Genomic DNA, 15,583 nt, shown 5'->3' on the forward strand with positions numbered 1-15,583 from the left:
ATGTAGTTTAGTAGTCCACATAATCATTATGGGTGACACAGAGATTTCATTCAACAGCTCAGGAAGCATCTTGGCCTTTGATAGACTATTTCTTTCCTCTTTGCTATTTTCAGGCTTATCTTAAACTCCAACAGTCTTAGATTATTCTTTAGTGTGTGTGTGGTCGGGGGTTGCGGGGGTGGGGGTGGGGGTGGGGGTTCTCATGTAGTCCAGGCTGGTCCTGAACTTGTTGTGTACCTGAGGATGGCCTTGAACTCCAGATCCTCTGTCCTTCACCTCCCAATTGCTGAGATTAAAGCCATATGAAGTATCGTGCATTATTTCAGAGAGACAGTTCTTTCATTTTATTTATCCATTTTGTCTTCCTTCCTGCTTTCCTTCCTTCCATCCTTCCTAACTTCATTATTTTTGTTTTGTTTTGTTTTGAGACAGGGTCTCACTATGTAGCTCTGGCTGTCCTGAAACTCACTATGTAGACCAGGTTAGTCTTGAACTCACAGAGAGAGAGAGAGAGAGAGAGAGAGAGAGAGAGAGAGAGAGAGAGAGAGAGAGAGAGAGAGAGAGAGAGAGAGAGAGAGAGAGAAATCCCCTTGCCTCTGCCTCTTGAGTGCTGGGAATAAAGGCGTGTGCCACTATGCCACCTATCTTGTTTTGGCTTTCAAGACAGGATTTCTTTGTGTATCCCTGGCTGTCCTGGAACTCTCTCTGTAGACGAGGCTAGCCTCAAACTCAGAGATTTGCTTGCCTTTGCCTCTGGAGTGCTAGGATTAAAGGCACGCACTTTTTTTTTTTTTGTAACAGATTCTCCCTATCATGAGCCCCAGCTTAGTACCAGTGAATATTGCTTAAGAGTATGTAGGTCCCAGCTCTTGCACTATTGGTCTTTTTTGTTTTTGTAGGGACAACCCTGCATGTTTGGGGGACCACCTTATATGGACCCACTAGGTATTTAGGGGCCATCTTAAATTTGTCAGGAACCACCACCATAAGGCAGGCTGCCTGTGTGGGCAGATTCGAAGCATCTCCCACTTCTTACCACTAGATGTCAGTAGTATCACCCGGCTTCCCAGTGTGACAACCAAAACAATCCCACAGATTTCCTGGATGTCTGTCTGAGGGCTTGGGTGAGAGGCAATGAAATCCTTGGTTGGTGGTCGTGGTGACTCGCACTTGCAATTCCGACATCCGAGAGGCTGAGGCAGGAGGACTGACAGAGTAAGACCCGGTCAAAACAAGCTGGGCATTGTGGTGAATGTCTGTAATTCTAGCACTTGGGAGGTGGAGGCTAGAAGATCAGGGGTTCAGCATCAACCTCTGCTACATGTTGAGTTGTTGACCAACTTGGGCTACATGAGACTCAAAAAAAAAAAAAAAAAAAAAAAACCCACAAAAGTAGGGCCAAGGAGATAGCTCAGCATGTAAAAAAAAGTTTGCTACAGCCGGGCTGTGGTGGCGCATACCTTTAGTCTCAGGACTCGGAGGCAGAAGCAGGCAGATCTCTGTGAGTTCGAGGCCAGCCTGGGCTACCAAGTGAGTTCCAGGATAGGTTCCAAAGCTACAGAGAAACTCTGTCTTGAAAAACAAAAACAAACAATAAAAGTTTGCTACATAAGCCTGACACTTGAATTTATGAATCTCCAGAATTCACCTGGAGGCAGAGGACCTGCTTCTAAAAGTTGTTTTCTGACCTTTACACCTGCATTCAAGACAGACAGACAGACAGACAGACAGACAGACACACACACACACACACACACACACACACACACACACACAGGATGCAGAAAGAGACAGAGCCTGCCAGGTGGTGGTGGCGCACACCTTTAATCCCAGCACTCTGTAAGCAGAGCCAGGTGGATCTCTGTGAGGTCGAGGCCAGCCTGGGCTACAGAGTGAGTTCCAGGACAGGCTCCAAAGCTACACAGAGAAACCCTGTCTCGAAAAACAAAAACAAAAACAAAAAACCAAAAAAAAAAAAGAAAGAAAGAAAGAAAGAGAGAGAGAGACAGAGCTTGGAGGTGGTGGCACACACCTTTGATCCCAGCACTCAGCAGAAGCAGAGGCAGATAGATCTCTTGAGTTGGAGGCCAGCCTGCTCTACAGAGTGAATTCCAGGACCACCATGACTACACAGAAAAGTCCTGCCTTGAAAGAGAGAGAGAGAAACATGGCGACACACACATGGCATGGACCACATGGCATGGACCACATGGCGACCATTGCTGCCTCACAGAGTTCCAGCATCTCAACATTGCAGACCACAACTCTCCACCACCTTTTAATTTTCTATTTAATAGCTCTCACTATGTGTTATGGAGTTTCCTTATGCCTTTTCCTTTGGGAATTTTGTCTGAGCTTTGGTATGGGATGAGACTATCTACAATGGCAGTCTCTTTAAACAAAATAATTCTTTGGAGAGAATCCCCGCCACTGTGGAACTATCTAGTCTGATAACTGGCCCACTCCCCATACAGGACTTCCCATTGTGCCCCTCCACTCCCAATCACAGCAGGAATAGAGAAGATAAAGATTTACTGACTGCACCTATCTGATCCCAGGGATGAAAAAACACACATCAGAGAGAAACAATGGCCCCAGCCCCAGAGCCTGAGGCCATTAAGGGCAAAGGCTCAGTTAATAAGTATAGAGTAGTATCTATGATCAGAGACTTACTGGATGAATGGCAAGATCTGGTCTGCCCCACGGGGAGCAGATTCCACTAAGAAGTTAGACTGAGGGCTGGAGAAATGGTTCAGCAATTAAGAGCACTGGCTGTTCTTCCAGAGGACGTGGATTCAATTCCCAGCCACCACATGGCAGCCTGTCACTCGAGTTCCAGGGGATCCAACACCCTCACGCAGACATACATGCAGGCAAAACACCAATGCACATAAAGTAAAAAATAAATAAATCATTTGAAAAAAAATAAGAAGTTAGACTGGCTTGATCTCCCTCTGCCATACATAGAACATACGGAGCAAGGTAACAGGACCTGCTTAAGAGGGAAACAAGCCCATATTGTAAGACTACAGCACAAAGGAATGCAATTAGGAAACAGCCCAATGTTTGCCATGCTACACGGTACAAACACTACATCATGCCCCTATTTTTCAGTAAATGGGCAGCCATCCTGATTCACCCTCGGATCATACCAGTCTCCTTCCCTGTCCAGCTCCATACATCCTCTTTGGGACCTGAATCCTGCTGGAGCTGGACTCTGGCACACACACACACACACACACACACACACACACACACACACACACGATACACACATAGAGAGAGACACAGAGACACACACAAAGAGAAAGAGACACACACAGATACTAAAAATGTATAAAATAAAATTTAAGGGTTGGCAGGATGGCTCAGTGGATGAATGCGCTTGCACCAAGCCGTATGACCTTAGTTCAATCCCTGAGACCCACCAGCAAATGGAGAGAACTGAGCCCCAAAACTTGTCCTCTAACTTGAACCCATATCCCATGACACTGCATTTAAATACATATAGAGACACATACAAAATAAATAAATGTTACAAAAGTTTTTTTTTTTCTTTTCTTTTCGAGACAAGGTTTCTGTGTATAGCTTTGTGCCTTTCCTGGAACTCGCTTTGGAGACCAGGCTGGCCTGGAACTCACAGAGATCCGCCTGCCTCTGACTCCCAGTGCTGGGATTAAAGGCATGCGCCACCGCCTGGCTGTAATCAAAGTTTTTTTTTTTTTTTTTGTTTTGTTTTGTTTTGTTTTTTTGAGACAGGGTTTCTTTGTGTAACAGACCTTGCTGTCCTGGAACTCACTCTGTAGTGCAGGCTGGCCTCGAACTCACAGAGATCCGCCTGCCTCTGCCTCCTGTAATTAAGGTTTTTAAATAAAAAACTAAAAATTCCCAAATCACTGAGAGATGGATGGCTCAGTGCTTTAAGAACTCTTCTAGGGGCTGGAGAGATGGCTCAAAGGTTAAGAGCCCTGTCTGCTCTTCCAGAGGTCCTGAGTTCAATTTCCAGCAACTACATGGTGGCTCACAACCATCCGTAATGAGATCTGGTGCCCTCTTCTGGCCTGCAGGGATACATGCAGACAGAACACTGTATACAAAATAAATAAATATATCTTACTGTGGGCATGTGCACTCATATGCACATACCTAGACTCAGACACACACACACACACACACACACACACACACACACACACACACACACGCTAAAAATAGAAATGGGCAGGCAGTGGTGGCACATGCCTTTAATCCCAGCACACGGGAGGCAGAGGCAGATAGATACTTGGTCTACAGAGGGAGTTACAGGACAACCAAGGCTGTCTTCTTGCCTCAAAAAATAAAAAGTGGTTTAAAAAAATAAAATCCTTTTATTCATTTTTATTTTTTGGCATATTGGTGTTTTGCCTGCGTGTGGATGTTGGATCCTGGAGTGACAGACAACTGTGAGCTGCTATATGGGTGCTGGGAATTGAACTTGGGTCCTCTGGAAGAGTAGTCAGTGCTCTTAACTGCTGAGCCATCTCTCCGGCTCCCTAAATGATTGATTTTGTTGTTGTTGTTTTCCGAGACAGGGCTCCTCTGTGTAAAAGCCCTGGCTGTCCTGAAACTCTCTTTATAGACCAGGCTGGCCTTGAACTCACAAGGTCTGCCTCCTAAGTGCTGAGATTAAAGGCACGTGCCATCACGCCTAATAAAATCATTTTTTTTAAAAAAAATCCCCAAGCAAAACAAAAGCTCCTGCCCCTCGCCAGATCACCGGGCAAAGGCATGAAATCAGAACACTCTTCCCCAAGGGTACTTACAAGGGTTCGGACAGAGGCGGGCCTCCTGAAGGTGCCGCCGGGTCGTCCTCTGTGCCTGGACTGTAGGTACTGGCGTACAAATGAATCACCACCGCGCTCCTGCAGTACCTCAAGCAAAAGGAGCATACCACGTGCTCCATCTTGGTCGTGATGTTGCTGACTACCACCACTTCAAAGTGGCTCAGCGCCTGCTGGATGAAGTCTTCCTCCTGGATCTCATACAAGCAGCTGAGGAGCTCCAGGGACCCACGCTGCAGGGTGGATCCTTCACTGTGAGCTTTGTCTCGGATCCACGCCAACACTTCCTCCTTGACCTGAGGGGAGATGGTCCAGCCCAGATTCTCCTCCAGGTAACATCTCATCTCCTCATTGAGGAGGCCGAACAGGAAGCGGACGGTGAGGGCCAAGAAGTTCCTTTCCGAGAAGCCGTACTCAACCAACGCTCTCCTCACTGTCTCTCTGCCATGCAGGGCACAGTACATGGCTGCGAAGAATTCCTGGAAACTCAGGTGGATGAAGCTGTAGAATTTCTCGCACTTGATGTCCTTCTGGAAGATATTCACGTTGAGGAAGGTGGAGACATCCGCTCCATCTAGGCCGTGTTTACCAAGGTCCTGTTCCTCAAATAAGATCTTCTGATTCCAGAGGCCCTCTGCAGCCAGAGAGACCAGGCCTCTGTGGCTGGCTGGGACTTTGAAGGTCGGGGTCCCTGGCTTGGGCTGCATCAGACTCAGAAGGTAGAACATGTAGACCGCCGTGGTGGTCCTAGACGTTTGTCTTAAAAGCTCCCCGCTTTCCAGCTGCTGCTTGAGGCAGGTGCAGACCACCCAGGACAGCATGGGCACAAAACACATGGTGAAGAGGGGCTCGTTGTCCATCATGAAGCTGAACACTTGGTTCGCTTGCCCAGTGTTATGAAAATACTTGTAGAAGTACTCCTTCCTCTCTGCCTCGGAGAAGCCCAGGATCTCCACGTGCCTGGGGTGTTCCAGCAAGCCATGCAGCTTCTCCAGAGCACAGGGTCGTGTGGTGATGAGCAAAGAGAGTCGGGGCAGAAGCGACCTCCGAATCAGGCTGCCGAGGAGGAGTTCTGTGGGTCGTTTCTCCTCCCAGCAGAGACACCAGGGACCCTTAGCATCATGGAAAGAAGGATGCAGCTCATCGAAGCCATCAATGATGACTAGGAGGCGATCGGGAGCCCGGATGAGGTCCTGGAGGGGTGCACCCGGCTCGGGCCAGCAGCTGGAGATGAGGTCGCGTGCGCTGCACTGGACATGGCTTCTGTTCAGCTCCCTGCAGCTGATGTAGAAGACATAATCGAACCGACCTTGGAAGAGCCTCCCGTCGGCCCAGTCCAACATCACTTTGTGGGCCAGCATGGACTTCCCCATCCCTGCGGCCCCTTGTAACACCACCGTGCCTGGTGGCTCGGGGCGCTCTTCGTCTGGCTCAAAGAGGGTCTCCATTTGGATAGGGCTAGCCTGGTGGCCCCTGGTCCTAGCGTATCCCCATCCTGTACCCAGAAGTTTCTGCTGTGCCCAGACAGGATTTGAGTGTTCCTTTACTAATAGAGGCCGGGTGTAACGGTGGCTCAGGTTGACACATTCACCGAGTCGCGCATTGCGGTCTTCTATTAGCCGGAATTTCCTCCGGACATAGTCTTTGTAGGTTGCCTGGGGATCTAGTAGAGAGAAAGGGAAGGTCAGTAAAACACCCATTAGCAACTTTTTGAAAAAGATTTACTTTTAATTTTTTGTTTTGTTTTTTGTTTTTTGTTTTTTTGTTTTTTGTTTTTTGTTTTTTTGTTTTTTGTTTTTTGTTTTTTCGAGACAGGGTTTCTCTGTGTAGCTTTGCGCCTTTCCTGGAACTCACTTGGTAGCCCAGGCTGGACTCGAACTCAGAGATCCACCTGCCTCTGCCTCCCGAGTGCTGGGATTAAAGGCGTGCGCCGCCGCCGCCGCCGCCGCCGCCGCCGCCGCCGCCGCCGCCGCCACCACCACCACCCAGCAAAAGATTCACTTTTAATTTGGTTTAATTTTTAGAATATGTGTGGGTGGCTTTTCCTGCGTGTACGTCTGTGCACCTCACATACGCCTGTGCTTGCAGAGGCCAGAGGCAGGCATTGGATCCCCTGGGACTGACGTTACAGACTTGCCATGTGGGTGCTGAGACTCGAACTCAGGTCCTCTGGAAGGCAACCAGTGAGTGCTCTTAACTGCTGAATCCATTTCTCCACCCCCTATTTTTAGTTTTGAATTATGTGTGGGTATATGTATGGGTATATGCATATAGATTCCAGTGCCCACAAAGGCCAGAAAAAGGTGTTGAATCGCCTGGCACTTGAGTTAAAGGCTGTTGGGAGCGGCTTGATATGGGTGCCGGGATCCAACTTCTAGTCCCCTGATAGAACAGTAAATGTTCTTAACCACTGAGCCATTTTTCTGACCCCAGACTTTTTTTTTTTTTTTTTTCTTGAAACAGGGTCTCATGTAGACCAGGCTAACTTCAAACTTACTATATACTCAAAGATGACTTCAGATCATGACTCCTGTCTCTACCTCACATGTGCTGGGATTCCAGGCGTGCACCACCACATCCAATTTATACGGTGCTGGGGAATTGAACCCGCGACTTCAAGGATGCTAAGGCAAGCATTCAAACAACTGAGCGGCATGCCCCATGCCCCTCCACTTTTTGTTGTTTGTTTGTTTGTTTGAGATAGGGTTTTATATTGTTCAGACTGGCCTCAAACTAGCTGTGTAGCCAAGAACAACCTTAAACTACATCCTGTTGCTTCTATTTCCCAGGTTTTGGGAACTACAGGCTAGAACCATTCTGCTTTTCTCCCTTGCGCCCCCCCCCCCTTTTTTTTTTTTTTTTTTTTGGTTTTTCGAGACAGGGTTTCTCTGTGTAATGGACCTGGCTGTCCTGGAACTTACTCTGTAGACCAGGCTGTACTTGAACTCACAGAGATCGGCCTGCCTCTGGCTCCCAAGTGCTGGGATTAAAGGAGTGCGCCACCACCACCTGGCCCACTCTTCCTTCCTTCCTTCCTTCCTTCCTTCCTTCCTTCCTTCCTTCCTCCCTCCCTCCCTCCCTCCCTCCCTCCCTCCCTTCCTTCCTTCCTTCCTTCCTTCCTTCCTTCCTTCCTGTGGCTCAGGCTGGTTTTTAACTTCTGTTGATTCCCCTGCCCTCCCCCCACCCTGCCCCAGCCCTGGGAATACTGGTGTAAGCCACCAGTCCCAGATGCCATCGGCAATTTACAATGAGTTCAGTGACTGGCAAGCATGGTCTAATTTTCTACTTGTCCCACCAGGTCCTCATTCCGGTGTGCAAGTACAGACGCCTTGCATCTGTTGTGCAGCAATTGATTCTTCTGACTTAAATCATGTCTTCCGCTAGAGAGGCTCGCAAGACTCAAGTGGTTGCTTTTTCTGCCTCAAAACACGTCCTCCTAGAGAGAGGCTCATAAGACTCCAGGAACTAATGCCACTAGGATCAAGGAGTTCATGAGCCGGACGGTGGTGGCGCACCAAATGGCTGACACCAAGAGAACAGTTGATTGAATCAACAGAAACAAAGTTGGGATGAGATGCCTCAGCCAGTGATGGTGCTTGCCACCAAGCTTAACAACCTGAGTTCAATCCCCAGGATTCAATTGATTCCTTCAAATTGTCCTCTGACCTTCACACATGCACCACGGCACGCTCCCCACCACCATGCACCCAAAATAAGTTTAATTGATTTTTTTTTTTTTTTTAAGGGACCGGAGAAACGGCTTGCAGAGGACCCAGGTTGGGCTCCTTGCGCCTACACAGCAGCTCACAACCACCTATAACTCCAGTTCCGGGAGATCCAAGGCCTTCTTCTGGCTCATCAGGCATGAAGGTGGTACACATACAGACAAACATACATATAAAATTAAAACAAGTAGATATTTTTAAAGTGTAAACAATTTTAAAAGAATCGAAGTCTTTGATGTTGTTTATCTCCCACATAAACTCTGCAGCTATTCACCCAAGACTCTTTGCCATATGCCAACATTAAATACTGTTTCTGGCTGTGTGTGGTGGTGCACACCTTTAGTCCCAGCACTCAGGAGGCAGAGGCAGTTGGATCTCTGTGCATTCAAACTACATAGTGAGTTCCAGAACAGCCAGAGACAGGGCTGTGTAGAGAGACCCTGTCAAAACACACACACACACACACACACACACACACACACACACACACACACACACACGTAATATATAAATATATGTGTGTGTCTATGTGTTTTTTTATTATATATGTATATGATATAATACTGTTTCTGTGTCACCTGCCTTCAGCAAGGTAATTGCTTATATGCAGCTAGTACATCCTCATAGGTACAGGGCTCATAGCTCACCTTTCCTTGGAGCACTAGCAGAGACATCCAGAAGGCAATCTGACTGGCTCTCAAGCGAGCATGCGCCATTATTCGGAGTGACTGGAAGAGACATTTTGGGAGGACAGTTAGCACTCAGCACTATATTTTATTCTTCCTTTATTTATTACTAGGCAGCATCCAATCCAGGGCCTTGAGTGTGCTGGGCAAGCACTTTACCCCTGAGCTACACCTCCAGTCCTGATACCAGCTCTTGTTACATCAGATGCCTTTGTAGCTCCTGCTCACCCATGCCAGAATGTCCGGCACTCACCTCACTGTGCTGTGTTGGAAATGGACAGTCGATGGTGCGGGCAGAGCAATGTATGAAAAATAATCAGTCGAGTTTCACACACTGAGTGATGAGAGATGGGCCCAAAGTCAAGCAAGGTGAAGAATGGAATTGTGTCTGGGGTGAGATACTGGGGGGGGGGGGGGGCTGGGCAACAGTGGTGCACACCTTTAATCCCAGCACTCAGGAGGCAGAGGCAGGCGGATCTCTGTGAGTTTGAGACCAGCCTGGTCTACAGAGTGAGATCCAGGACAGGCACCAAAACTATGCAGAGAAACCCTGTCTCGAACAACAAAAAAAGATATTTTGGGGAGGTAGCTAATAAATAATTTTCATATATATATGGAGAGAGAGAGAGAGAGAGAGAGAGAGAGAGAGAGAGAGAGAGAGAGAGAGAGAGAGAGAGAGAATTCCAGCACTTAAGAGGTAGGGTCAGAAGGTCCAGGATTTCAAGACATTCTTGGTTGGTTACATTGGGATTTCAAGGCCAGCCTGGAGCACAGAAGACCCTGTCTCGAACCCTCACACATACAAATAAATAAATATAACAAAAATGTAAATAAGAAAATCTTTTATATACATAAAAGATACTTTTCTTCATATGCAGACATATAATTTATATTTTTTCTTTGTTCTTTTGAGACAGGTTCCCATTTGTAGCCTTGGCTGGGCTGGAACTTGCTATTTGGACTAGGCTAGCCTTAAACTCACAGAGATCTGTCTGCCCCTCTCTCTCAAGTGCCAGGATTAAAGGTAAACACCAACATACAACACACCTAGCTTGACACACACACACACACACACACACATATATACATATATACATATACACCTATATACAGTTTTATTATATTGTTTTTTCATTTTTGTGGGGGTGAGGTGTGCATACCTCAGGGAGTGTGTGACAGTCAGGGGACAACCTTGGGAGTCAGTTGCCTCCTTTCACAATGTGGGTTTTGAGGATAAACTCAGGTCATCAGGTTTAGTGGCAGGAGCCTTTATCCTCTGGGCCATCTCACCAGCCCACGTGTTAGGTTTTTGGGACGGGTTTTGCCGTGCCGTCCAGGCTGACCTTCAGCTTGCTGTGCTCCTAACCTCTCAGTTTCTCAAAGTGCTGGGGTTGTAGGTGTGTGTGCCTTGATATCTGAAGAAACTCTTGTTTTATTATTGCTGTTGTTATTGTGTCTATATAGGATGTGTGTGTGTGTGTGTGTGTGTGTGTGTGTGTGTGTGTGTGTGAGAGAGAGAGAGAGAGAGAGAGAGAGAGAGAGAGAGAGAGAGAGAGAGATCAGAGGGCAACTTCCTGGAGATGATGTCCATGTTTATGTAGATTCCAGAGAATGAGCTCAGGTTGTCTGGATTGAGCACCTGGTCAAAAAAAAAAAAAAAAGATCCAACACAATAGTTCTCAACATGTGGGTCTCAACCCCTTTGGGAGTCAGACGACTCTTTCACAGAGGTTACCCAGACCATCAGAAAATATAGATGTTTATGTTCTGATTCATAACAGTAGCAAAACTACAGTTATGAAGTAGCAATGAAAATAATTTTATGGTTGGGGTCACCATAATGTGAGCTGTATTTAAAGGGCTGCAGCATTAGGAAGGCTGAGGACCACTGCTCTAATGAAATGAACAGACAGTTCACAAAAGAATGAACACAAATGGCCAATAACTATTTTTAAAAGTATTCAGTATCCCCAGTAATCAGGGAGAAGCATATTATTATTATTATTATTATTATTATTATTATTGGTTTTTTGAACCAGGGTTTTTCTGTATATAGCTCTGGCTGTTCTAGAATTCACTCCATTGTTGACCAGGCTCACTTTGAACTCAGAGATCCGACTGCCTCTGCCTCCTAAGTGCTGGGATTAAAGATGGGCACCACTATCACCCAGCAGAAAACTTTTAAAAAATGATTTAGTCTTATGTGCATTGGTGTTTTGCTTGTGTGTGTGTCTGCTTGAGGGTGTCTGATCCCCTGGAACTGGAGTTACAGACAGTTGTGAGCTGCCATGTAGGTGCTGGGAGTTGAACCCTGGTCCTCTACAAGAGAAGCTGGTGTTCTCAACCACTGAACCATCTCTCCAGCCCTAAAACTGTTTAGAGATGTACCACTTTACCCCAGTCGGAATGGCTGTCCTCAACAAATGTGACAACAAATGCTGGAGAGGACAGGGAGAGAGGTGCCCTTTATTCGCTCATGGAGGGGGTGCAAATCAACACAGCCATTGAAAATCATTGTGGATGCTCCTCAAAAAGTTAAACGTAGAACTACCTTATAACCCAGCTGTTCCACTCCTGGGCATATACTCCGAGAACTTCATACCCTGCATGGAGATGCTCACACTCCATGTTTATTGCTGCTGTGTTCACTATAGCAAGGAAATGGAACCAATCTAGATGTCCATGAACAGATAAATGGGTAGTGAAAATCTGATATGTATATAAAATGAAATTTTAATCATCCTTAAAGAAAAATGAAACCATGAAAATTTCAGGAAAACTGATGGAATACAATGTATACTATTAATCAATTTATTTAGATTTATTTTATTTAGACATCAGAAAGAAAAATCTTGTATATTCTCCCTCTTATGTGGGTCCTAGTTCATAACGTATGCATATACACGTACGTGTGTCTGTGTGTGTAACAGCTGTAAATATGGGGATAGTGTAACATATAGAAAGTGTCGGAGACCAAGAGAGGTTAGTATTAGATGACAGGGAAGGACGGATGCAGGAAGAAGAACTCATGACTCAGGAAGAGGAGACAAAGCGCATTGTTTTCCTGGTTTCAACTCTGTCACAGTGTTTCCTTTTGGTGGTGGATAAGTACATTAGAATGTAGTTGATAGTGAAAAGTATAAACCCGAAGCGAAGCTCCAGGGCTTCTGAATGGCCATTCTAACTAATGCATAGAATGTCACTGAGATGTATAGAGTTCAGGACTGGGCCAGTGTTTGAGAGGCGTCTTTGAACCAGCTGTGAGTTTTTATTTGTGAGTTCATTACAATGAAGTGACATTACATTAAAAATAGTCTTCCCTCTGTTGCCAGCCCACACAGCTGTTACACTAGGCTTTACAGATGTGACTAGAACACTGGCTCATCCCTGCAACTCCAGTGCTCAGGAGGCCCTGGTGGGAGGTTCCCCATGAGTTCCAGGCTAGCCTGGACTCCAGAGTGACACCCTGCCTCCAAACAAGAAGGGCCGGAAGAGATGGCTCAGCAGTTAAGAGTGCTTGTCACTCTTCCAGAGGGTTAGCTTCCAGATCGCTCACTGATGGTTTACAGCTGCCTTTAAATCCAGCTCTAGGGGACCCACCCTCTTCTGGCCTCCACATGAACATACCACCTCCCAACCCCCACAAGCACACAGATACACATAATTAAAAAAAAATTCAAAAGAAATCTTTTTTTAAAAATGAGATCAGGCTGGAGAGACGGCTCAGTGGTTAAGAGCACTAACTGCTCTTCCAGAAGGCCTGGGTTCAATTCCCAACACCTGCATGGCAGCTCACAACGGTCTGTAACCCCAGCTCCAGGGGATCAGACACCCTTGCACAGACATGTATGCAGGCAAAACACTAATGCACATAAAATATAAATAAATAAATCATTTAAAAAAACTGAGGTCAATACCCAGTGCTGCTAAATAGATAAGTAAATAGCCTACAGTGGTGACTCACTCCTGTAATCCCAGCACTCAAAAAAGGGGATCAACGCCGGGCGGTGGTGGTGCACGCCTTTAATCCCAGCACTTGGGAGGCAGAGCCAGGCGGATCTCTGTGAGTTTGAGGCCAGCCAGGGCTACCAAGTGAGTCCCAGGAAAGGCGCAAAGCTACACAGAGAAACCCTGTCTCGAAAAACCAAAAAAAAAAAAAAAAAAGGGGGGGGGGGATCAACAAGGTTTTGAGGTCATCCTGGCTACATAGTAAGACTGTATTTCAAAAGTCCAGAGAGATAGATATATGAAAGAACAGATGACGGCCGGGTGGTGATGGCGGTGGCGGCGCACGCCTTTAGTCCCAGCACTTGGGAGGCAGAACCAGGCAGATCTCTGTGAGTTCAAGGCCAGCCTGGACTACCAAGTGAGTTCCAGGAAAGGCGCAAAGCTACACAGAGAAACCATGTCTCGAAAAAAAAAAAAAAAGACAGATGGATGGATAGGTAGATAGGTGATCGATAGATAGATAGACAGACAGACAGACAGACAGACAGATAGATAGATAGATAGGGCTCTGTAGTAATAACTTTTGCTTTTAAAAATTATTCTCATTTATGTATATGTGTGCAAAGAAGCATGAGTTTACATGCACCCCATACATGCAGGTGTTCATAGAGGCCAGAGGTGTTGGATCCCCTGGAACTGGAGCTGTCCTGTGACTCCACACACAGGCAGTGACACTCAAGTGACTGCACTCACTCACATGTGCCATACATACACCATACACAATAATTTTGCTTTTTTTTTTTTTTTTTTTTCCGAGGCTGGGTTTCTCTGTGTAGCTCTAGCCACAGTGTTGGCCTCTAACTCGGGGATCTACCCGCCTCTGCCTCTCAAGTGCTGGGATTAAAGCATTCACCACCATTTCCTGGCCATAAATAGTTTTTTTAAAAGACATCAAAGTAAGAAGAAGACTATTTGGAAGAGGGAGGGGTCAGCTGGAGTGAGAGGGAGGTAGACAAGATGAGTAATGAGGGGTGAGCATGATCAACATACATTATGCGCACATGTGAAAATATCGTGATTACAGTCAGAGACATGGCCAAGCCTGAGGACCTGAGTTTGATCCCTGGGCCCCACATGGTAGAAGGAGACAATGGATTTTTGCAAACTGTGATGTTTGCGCGTGCGCGCGCACGCGCACGCACACACACACACACACACACACACACACACACACACACACACACAGTGCTTAAGAAAGAAGAGAGGGTGTTTGTAAGCAGAAGATAGCATGAACAAAGACCGCTGGGCTGGTCTGAATCCAGCTCACAGACATTGTCCAGAGAATGAGTGTATTCCAGGCTGGGCTCTCCCTCCCTCTCCTTACCCATCACCAGGTCTTCTCTCTGTCCTCGCTCCCACAGGTCCTTCCTGTGGATCCTCTCAAAGGTGCTGAGAGCCAGCAGCCAAGCCCCCCTTGTTCCCATATGGGCCACCATGAGCTGGGCCATTTCCAGAGGACCAGCCGTCTCCATTCGTCCCCAGGGGATCTTATCCGGGCCCGGTTCCTCTGCAGTCCCCAGGTATAATTTGAATTTCTTCAGTTCCCCAGCCTCGAGCTCTTCCAGGTAGGTGGACAGTCGACAGAAGACATCCCGAGCTGTAGTCGGCAACATGGGGATGCAGTCTCGGGGCCAGGCGCTCTAACGTTTCTCGGAGGGGGCAGTGGGCACTGTGGCATGCTGCCACCGCCTCATTGACAAGCAGAAGGGAGCAAGGGGTAGAGGAGTGAGATCGAGACAGAGGCACGATCCTTCAAGAAATCACACTGGCTTCTCTGATGCCTGCCCCTCTCAAAAATAGTGTTTGCTTTGAAGCAGGGGAAGTTGGTGTGAGGTAATCCTGGGCTCCCTTGACTGTAAGCACGACCTGTGTTGAGCAAGCTTCTGCTCTCTCTTCCCGGCTTCCTTGACATAACAGCCACTCTCTTCTTGTCATCCTCACCCAGGAAAGGTGTGTGAACAGTGCCTTGGCCCTCTTCCAGGGATATGTATCCAGAACCTTGCGGCACACGCCTTTAATCCCAGCATTTGGGAGGCAGAGGCAGGTGTGAACTCTGTGAGTTCGAGGCCAGCCTGGTCTGCAAATCAAGTTCCAGGATATGCCAGGACTGTTACACGGAGAAACCCTGTCTCAGAAAAAGAGGGGAAAAAAAAAGAACCTTGCATGGGGTTGGGGGGTTGGGGTAGGGGTTGGCGCTGAGAATGTGGCTATTAGCAGTATGCTTGCCTAGCACCAGTGAAGCCCTTGGCCCCATCCCCACCACTGCATGGAGAGGGTGTGGTGATGCATTCTCCTATAAGCCCAGTATTCCTGAGATAGAGGAAGGAGGGTCAGAAGTTCAAAA

At 47.1% G+C, this 15,583-nt stretch overlaps 1 protein-coding gene across 1 annotated transcript in view; it reads right to left on the reverse strand.

The window, feature by feature from the left end:
- Nlrp12 (NLR family pyrin domain containing 12) overlaps window positions 1-15,027 on the reverse strand; it is a 29,170-nt gene extending 14,143 nt beyond the window's left edge. Inside the window, exons 1-3 of the mRNA XM_042262176.2 lie at window positions 14,564-15,027; window positions 9,193-9,273; window positions 4,803-6,483 (exon numbers count right to left, since the gene is read on the reverse strand). Of these exons, the coding sequence (XP_042118110.2) occupies window positions 4,803-6,483; window positions 9,193-9,273; window positions 14,564-14,852 (2,051 nt within the window). The 5' untranslated portion in view covers window positions 14,853-15,027. The remainder of the gene's footprint in view (window positions 1-4,802; window positions 6,484-9,192; window positions 9,274-14,563) is intronic.
- Window positions 15,028-15,583: the final 556 nt, after the last annotated feature.

The sequence above is a fragment of the Peromyscus maniculatus genome, chromosome 1 (assembly GCF_049852395.1).
Source record: "Peromyscus maniculatus bairdii isolate BWxNUB_F1_BW_parent chromosome 1, HU_Pman_BW_mat_3.1, whole genome shotgun sequence".
Taxonomy (NCBI): Eukaryota; Metazoa; Chordata; class Mammalia; order Rodentia; family Cricetidae; genus Peromyscus; species Peromyscus maniculatus.